The 8,831-nt window shown below is 41.0% G+C and overlaps 1 protein-coding gene across 3 annotated transcripts in view; it reads right to left on the reverse strand.

Moving 5' to 3' along the window:
* MBOAT1 (membrane bound O-acyltransferase domain containing 1) overlaps positions 1-8,831 on the reverse strand; it is a 113,626-nt gene that overhangs the window by 7,186 nt on the left and 97,609 nt on the right. For all 3 annotated transcript variants that reach the window (XM_019523402.1, XM_019523396.1, XM_019523386.1), the window contains 3 exons: positions 5,073-5,137; positions 3,607-3,739; positions 1,780-1,931 (listed from right to left, as the gene is read on the reverse strand). In XM_019523402.1, the coding sequence (XP_019378947.1) occupies positions 1,780-1,931; positions 3,607-3,739; positions 5,073-5,137 (350 nt within the window). The remainder of the gene's footprint in view (positions 1-1,779; positions 1,932-3,606; positions 3,740-5,072; positions 5,138-8,831) is intronic.

The raw sequence follows: 8,831 nt of genomic DNA on the forward strand, positions 1-8,831 counted from the left end.
GGGGGGGGGGGGAGATGGGGAGAAGATAACAGGGTGCAGAAGTGGCAGGGGTTGGGGGGCAAGCTGCACCCATGGCCTGGACCCTGGCTAGGGGCTGGAGCCCAAACCATAGCAGCTGCCTGCCCCTCCCCCACCCTCATACACAACTGTAAGACAAGGGGCTCCCTGCTGTGTTAGACAAGGGGGGGAACCTCATCTTTGAACTGAATAAAGTAAATGCGTTTTAATCTAAACTGATTGTGCAGGGTGGAGAGATACTCAAAACAAAACGTGACACTTGTTGTGATGGGCAAATGGTAGATAGCGTGCCAAGGGCCAGGCAGCTGAGTGAGTATAGGGGCATTGTAGGCCACAGCCTAATCACTTAATGTGTCCACAACAAAGAAATGGCCTGACTTTTCCGTTATGTTCCTGACCTTTCAAAAATTCTTGAAATGTGCCTAAGTCTACAGTGCTTCAACACTTCATACGTTACCACACAGGATCATGGCCACTTTGCATGCAGCTCACTCATTTTGTCTGAAAATCCCCCCAGCTCACAGGTTATCCCTATGTGCTGTGCCACCAAAATCCAAAGAAATATCTAGGACCTAATCTGGCTTTGGAAAACATTTTTTGGTTTAAGAGCTCTGATAAAATTAAACTAACATAGTAAAGACAGAAGCAATTTCAAGTATTTATTAATGTAATCTAGGTTGGAACACTAGTCTTGTCACCTAACATGGACTTTCATAGCAAATGCACTAAATTTTACCCTCTTAGCAAATTCTTAAATGTTCATGAATTTATCTCATTCAATATAGTTTGCGTTCAAATGTCCTCTATCTCTCGTTCCTGTTGATGTTCTGTCTCAAAAGACAGGAAAATAAAACATTAAAATGGTAGCCTGAAACAAATCTTGTCAACACTGCAGAAGAATTAAGATTTTTTAAAAGTTTTTAGTAGTTTGGTTTAAGCATGAAGAAGGCTTGAACACATCAATAAAAATGAAAAACACATTTAAAACTCCTCAAAACAGAATTGCTCACAGCTGCTATTTTGACTAACAGTTTTGTCTTTTCTATGATAAAATAGTGGAATGTCTCTTTTCTCAGCCAAAATCTGTTATTCTAGGTTTGACAAGGTTTACCATAATCGCTGTACATTTTCTTCATTTTAAATCAAGTCTCCCTTTTCAATTTGTTTTCTGCTTCCTGAGATCTAACCTACAGAATTGCCTTTGTATCTGATCATTAATAAAATCAGAGAAAGTGCCTCACATAAGCAAGAAAAGTGCAAGGCAACAAACAGAAACTAATAAGCTATAATCAGCCACGCATCCTCCTATCACCTCTCAATCAGTCTAAAAATTCCTTGTTTTACTCATTTTTCAATGGGAAGTTACTTATTTTTTTCACCTGGATCTTTCTCAACATAATGTTCATGCCAGTTCTATCCACACCATCCTCTGCTTTCATGAAAAGTTAGCACTTGGACTCCTTTAACAGGGCAGAACAGGCATAGAAATATTCAGATGAAATAAGGAGAGAGAGAGAGAGAGAGAGAGAGAGAGATGGAGGGGGTGGGGAAAGAAAGAAAGAAAAGGAAAGTGATTCTAAGCTGGTTCCATAAGTTCACCCAGTTACAATAGCACCAAATCCCTCTGATGTTATTAAATACCCTCCTTGAATTCCCTCCAGTATAGGTGACGTTCCAACCATCTTTCATCACAGGTTGGCTCGTATAACAAAGCCTGTGGTTATAGGTCTAAGGCAGAGTAGGTAAAAGGAGGGCACTTACTTGTAAAACTTAATGGTGGGCTCCACAGCCAGCAAAACAAAAGGTGCAACAGTGTAACAGACAGCCAGTTGAGTGACAAGCCATGTGATAATGTCATAGATCACTTTGAGTGGCTCTGAAGAGAGGAAATAATGCCTGCAATTGTTCCTGATCTACAGTCATAAAGGAGGGGGTAGGGAAAGAAAGACAAAAATTCTTCATTTTTGTAACTGAACTCACAGACTTGTTTTATATCTGTTGCAAGCCTCAGATACCACTATTAATAATAGTTCTGCCATAACATTTAGGTACCTCAAACAAGTGCTGGGCTTCATTGTGCCACATACACATACCCCAAACAATTTAGTCTGGACAGTATAGACTAATGGCGAGAGGGAAAAGCAGCTTTGCAAAGGTGACATTGCGTGTGAGGTCAAAAAACAGGGCGATCATAGAATTCACTGTGCTGGCCCCAGCAACCCTACCTAAGGTCCTAAGGGCCTCCCAGAGCTGCAGCAGTGGCAATCCTGCCACACAGAGCCTGGCCAGCAGCAGAGCATGACTCCAGTCCCCCAGGCTCCTGTTTTGGGTGGCGCACACTGCCACTGCACATGAAGCTCTGCTTTTTTTCTCCACAGGTTTTTTTTGACTCCTGGGTATCTAGGGGTCCACAAAAAATCCTCTGTGCTGGTCCCTGGCAGACGTACGTGGTGTGCGGCACCACAGACATATCTGCAGTGCCACATACCACATGGCCATGCTAATCTGGACGTAGCCATAATGGGCATCTCAGGCAATTGGAGGTTTTTGTGAATGAATCAACCTAAAAAGTATAAAAACCACAGAGATAGGAGTTACTCTCCTGTAGCCATTTGTGTTTTTTTAGCATTTTCAGGATTCTGTACATTTGGTTAATTAGTTTTTTCCCTATTTATGGAATGGAGCCACACATGAATGGATACTCTGTGGAAATGATTACTGTGATATATTAGTGTACACTATTGTGGCCTTAGTAGCAAATATGGATTGCCAGCTTTGTTAATCTGTCAAACTGAGAATGCAGGAAAGTGGTGATCCTTTCCAGTTCCTGCACACATGGAAGTTTCTGTTAGCAGGACAACTAGTGATATAGTTAATAAGAGCAAAAACTTAAGTGTCCCATTACTGGCCATCCAAACAGAAAAATATCTAGCCATGCCTGGATGGGAATTAATAATACTGAAAAATGTAATCATTATTTGGCCCTAAAGTTAACACCCTGTTCCAATGAACTCTTCACATCTTAGATATATTGCTTAATGCTGTTTGTTAGCAGATGCAGTGGCACTGTTGGCAATCCATTCAGAAGCCAGTCTCTGTAATTATTATTGGCAGAAGCTAACACCGTATGAGAACAAGGGAACACCTGCAAAATAAATGCCTATATAACCTGCATTCAAGTACCAGCTCTGTCCAATTTACAAGAACCATATTTTACATAAAGTTCTCAGCACACACAGATGAGTTGCAGGGCCTTTATAGCTGACAAAGAATGAGGCCCCTGGACTATGTCCATCAGTGTTAGCCATCAGCTTATGACAAACCAATGTCCATGGCCCTCCATCTTCTTCTGTGAAGGGAGTCAGCCAGCATCACAGTGTCTACTATGGTGAGTCAATAAAAATAACGCCAATTATAAGGGTGCCTAATGTCAATGCAGATTAACATTTCAGTGAAGAATTCTCTCAAAGATATTAGTGTCAAGTCACTGGTGTCACATAAAAGATGAATGTGGCTAAGTATGTCAAAGCACCCCAAACTGAGAGCCTGATAGTAATCTAATCCAAGAGAATAATGGAAGGTACGTACTGCTCTGGCTGCTAATGTAATAAGGATTCCAGTGAGGAATGTAAAATAATATCCAGGGTAGATGCCATGCCACAGGGCTGACAGGATAAAAGTTAAAGCTGTAGGGTGAAATGGAGCCCTGTCATAGCAAACACTGGAAAGAAACAAACAGAAAACAACAGTTTGAATAAACAACACCTATACGCTGCAACTCAGTTCTCCTTGTAACTTAAAAATCACACAGAGCTCACTTATATGAAAGGCTTCTTGGTCTTGCAAAACTCCATTTAAACAAATGTCAATAAGGTTACTTGTGACAGTGAAGCATGCTCTCATCCTCAAGTTTTTAGCTCTGAATAGGTTCTCATTCACTTTTTACTGTGTCAGATGCATGGAATTCGTCATGGCTATTGAGGAACATGCAGAATATTCAAGCAAAGGTAGGTGGATGAAAGTAACAGTAACTTACTGTACAATTTAAATATTCCTTAGGCAGCAATCCTAGAGACAAAGAGGAGCCTTAGCTTGTGTAAACCAATGGGCCTATGATGATTTGCAGCAGCTAAGGATGTGGCGCAGAAGACACTTGCGAGCATAGTTTAGAAACATGCCAATAGGACCCAAAAACTCTTTCATTATCTCACTTTTAACTTTAAACCTAGTAGTCCAAAAATGGCTCAAGACAGCTTACTGAACTAAAAAGTGTTATATTTACTTCTCTCACAAAGAAATGTAAAAAAAATAATTTTAAAAGTATAAATATTTATAGTGAATGCAGTTCTGATGACCATCATATGAACTCCTGTGTCAACTGAATTCACACTAGACTTTACTCATACCAAAGGCATTGATTGAGCTACACCATTTGAATTGTTTTTATTTATACAGAGCCACAGTTGGGTTGATCTGAAACCAGATACCCCAACATTTAAGGGAGTTGACATATCATGTTCCAAATGGGATTACTATACATTTTCAAATTAGCATCTACATCCCTAGGAGACTGATGTCCAAAAAGAAAGTAGGCTGAAGCTATGAAGTTTGAATCTGGATCCAAGCTTTCAAAAACTCCAAAAGGAGAGGGCATTCAGATGTAAATGATATAACTCACCATGTCTCCAAGAACATTTAATTTATTTCCAATGCAAGTAAGAGGCAAAATATGTAGCGAATAATACAGATGGATAATAAAAATAAAATTCCCAATTGTGGAAGTGCTATTAAAATGTTATTGCTTCCCAACTAGGAAGGCCTCCTAAGCTTTTGCTTTTTATGGACAAATATGGCTATTTCACATTCATTAGCAATAAAAAAAAATATAGCACCAGAAACACTGTAGCGCTTTCACATAATACACATGCCCACGGAGAGATGAGAGGCCATGAGGTGGTACATTTATCAGATTCACTGGCCAGGGGTCATAACTGTTCACTACTGACCATTTGGAAGTATCTGGGTCTTACAAGTAACAGTTTTGTTATTCTCACCGCTTCAGCCAGGCAGCTGTCTGAATGTTCCAGTTCTCAAGGTACACCTTAAAACTTGTTGCAGTCTAGGAGAGAAGAAAGGTAACATCTAACATTGATTTCTGAACATGTGGAATTACGCTAGTCTCTACCTGAATTTTACACAGAGGTTCATATGCAATACACTAGTAGTAGAAGCTAGCTATAATTAAGATCGTGTCAGCATTTCCATATTACACTAGTATGTTCTAAGGTTTTGTAGGGCCAACCTGCAAATCACTCATGGCTGACAACTGCTACTTACTTCAAAATCTCACTCAGTATTATGTTATATTAGAACCAAGTAAAAAAAGTTTAGTTATATTTCAGAGTATGGGAAAAGCCAAAAAGGTTTTTGGATCCAGATGTTCACTTCCCTTGAGTCCTTTCCTGTAGCTCACAAACAACTTAATTCTAAAAACAGATCTCTCACTGTCTCTTAGATGGGCTGGACATCCCTATTGTGGTATGAAAACAGAACGTACTTGGAAGACTATAAGGAATGCCTTATTATTTCATCAGAACTGGTTCCTAAGAAACACTGAAAAGTATTTTTAGTCCTTAGATTCAGGGCCAGGGCCAGGGCGTAGTTTACTGAGGAACACTTAAACACTGCCAAGACTACCATAACTCATTAATTCAATAGTCCTGGTTCACTCTACATGTAGCTTTCCTGTGCCTGCAGGTCTACAGGGTTCCATCCAATACAAGATCTTTCCTCACAAATCTGTCCCACCTCTGCTTGTGCCTGGCCCCTTTTGTGCTGCCAAGCTTAGCAGTTCTGATCCATGCCTTGCAGAGGATAAGTAACAGCTGGACAGCTCCCCAAACTCAAGTGCCCCACTGATGTGATCCAGTTCTCTTGCCTGGATCATTTACTGCACTGTTAGAAACCGCAATTACAATTAACACAATTAGAAACATTTTCCCCATTGCACTCACCAGTATAATCCCTAAATCATCACAAAAATATAGTTTCAAGAATGATAAAGGAAGCCCACGGAGCCATTGGATCCAGCCCGCAGAGCCACTGGATCTGGCCCGCAGGAATAGGAGCTTCGGCAGCATTTGGAAGTTGGAGGACTTCACAAGTGCTATGCTGTGGCCAGTAGCTTTGCCCATGCTTTACCATGGCTGGCAAAAGAAAGCAGCAGCAGTGGAGAGAAAGAGTGGTTGCATCAAGCAGGTTCCAGCACCGGCCCACCTTGGATCCAAGCTGACTGCTGGAATGACTTAGCAAACCCCCAGTCTAATGGATCACTAATACATAACAATCAACATCTCCTTAAGCAGCTAAATAGCCAACATTGAAATTTAAACAGCAAGATACTGTGTTGGAATGGATTTAAGACAAAGATATTAAGGTAAAAAAAAAAAGCAGCAAAAACAAGGATACTCAGAGTTCAGACTGAAAAGGCCAGCTGTAATGCACCTTTTGTGTTTAGAAGTCACACGGATTTCTAAACAGTGAGTAATCTAACACATCATACCTGTTGCTAAGCCTTAGGAAAAAAATCACCGATTTCAGGAGGAAATTCTGCTTTGTCTGTTTAGTCCCAATTCAAGGTTTATTTATTTATTGTAGTCACCTCATGATTTTGTGTAATGAGAACCATATCCTGGGAGGGAAACTTGCTCCCAAAACTGTCCAACTGAATTGCAGCTCATTTTCCTGGCACCAAAGGTACAAAAATGTAGACAACAGTCTCAGTCTAATTTTCATCTGCTTTGAGTTGATAACCTAATGCAAAACCTGAACAAATCTCAAAAGGCTTTGTTTGCTGTGTTTCATTAACAAAGAAGCCTCTTTACTCCTTGTTGCTTCAGTGCCTGTGTGAAGTACGGCCCAAATTAAAATGAGTGAGAATCACCCTTTGAAATAATCGGACAGAAACTCTGAAGTGCTCGCAGTCAGAGATTCTTAATCTGAACTCTGTAGCACTGCAAGAGATCTCTAAAGACTTTCTGGCTGAATATGCAAAGCACATGAGAATGTACTCTGTACTGTAGATCAAAAGTCCCCCTCAGGATTGGGCCGCTAATGCAACAGGTATATATAACAGGCTCTTTTGAAGCTCACAGAGTTTTTAGAGAGAGATGAAGAAAGACCACATTGTAATAAGGAAGGATAAAGGAGCCCAAACAGACTATCCGTGTTTTTGCATCTCTATAGAAGACTGGAAGTCGGTGCAATCATCCTATGTGTCTTCACAGCTATGAACCCTAACTGACAAACACCTGCGCTACAGCATCAGGTAGGAGCCAGGGAACTCAGCCCCTTTCCCTTTCAGTAGTGTCTTTTTTCATTTGGCAAGCATTGATAGTCCCCCTCCTTCACCAGTCTTCCAGAAGAATGACCAAGTGAGCTGTCCAAATGAAATACTTCCTGGCAGGTTTTTACTTAAGTCATCCTCACTTCCTTGGCCTTCTTCCATCACCCCCAACTTCCCTAAAAACACTTCTTTATAAACAGGTTTCCACCTACACTGAGTATAGCTTCACCTGGCCAGGAACTAATGGTGACAGGAGCAGTCACAGATAGCACTCTCCTCAGAGAAACTCCCATTCTGCCTTTACACCTGAAAGGGACCACTACTGTTTAACACACAGCTTCTAAAAGTCCTTCCAAAAGAGGCCTAAAGCAAGGGTGGAATGAAGAACAAGGAGGAATGAGGAACAGAGAGCTTCCTTCCTCTTCCTAGCCTGGACAAGCAGTGTTCCTTCCTCTCTGACTGGTGCAGTGAGCACTGTGATTCTTCTTTCAAGCTATTTTAGGAAATCCCTGATACGGTCCTGGGCCGTTGCAACTAAGGCTGATTCAGTCTGAAGTTGGCTACAAATGGAAAGCATTTCTGTGCTTCACGAAAGGAGGAAAAAAACCAAAACACTCCAGGACAGAGAGAAAGATGCAAAGCTAACTGGTTTAGAAAAGTACAGAAATAAAATGATAACATGGAGATATATAGTGATGTCCCAAATTTTGGTGACATGTGGGGTGGGAGGGGTGCCTCAACATTCAGAGATGAACACTATCAGAAGGTGCTTGGCTCTGACAGTTCACTAAACTACTACATAGCCCTTTTAAATCATGAGCAATGAAGTAGTGAGGGAGAGTTCCTTGTATTTATACAAAAATAAATCTTTGGAAGGAGATATTTCAGACTCCTTTTTACTTTCACATACCACCGACACTCAGAAGATATTCCAGGGCAAACAAACTGGAAATACTGTATATTGGTCATATTTCATATAAAGGGTATAATTATAAATAGTTTGTAAAGGGCTAGTTGATGTTGAAAGTATGTTATAGGCATGAGAAGTATGTATTATAAACATCTAAGAAACAACAGTTTGGTGGAGAAACTACCAGACTAGAAGTCACTCTTAATCCTATTTTTGACCTTGTCACTGACCTACTCTATGATCTTGGATAGGTCACTTTTCTACATCTCCACTAACCTAGTCCACCCTTTTTTAACCTGTTTAGAATAACCATTCTTTTAGGCAGAGACCCTAATCTCAACTCGGGCCTCAAGGGACTTCTACACAAGCAGGAAATTGTGAAAAGAACTTAATTAGAAGAAGATGCTACAGGTCAGGTGTTGTCCACCGGGGGTACTTTGGAAGGCCCCAGGCGGTACGTGGCAGCAGCACAGAGAAGCCACCAGCACTTCCGCTTTCACCACTGGCACTTCCAGGTTCACTTCTTGACTGGCTGCTGGGGCCCACCCCCCGCTAGTC

Source organism: Gavialis gangeticus, unplaced genomic scaffold (genome assembly GCF_001723915.1).
Source record: "Gavialis gangeticus isolate Ggan-Ray unplaced genomic scaffold, GavGan_comp1, whole genome shotgun sequence".
NCBI lineage: Eukaryota > Metazoa > Chordata > Crocodylia > Gavialidae > Gavialis > Gavialis gangeticus.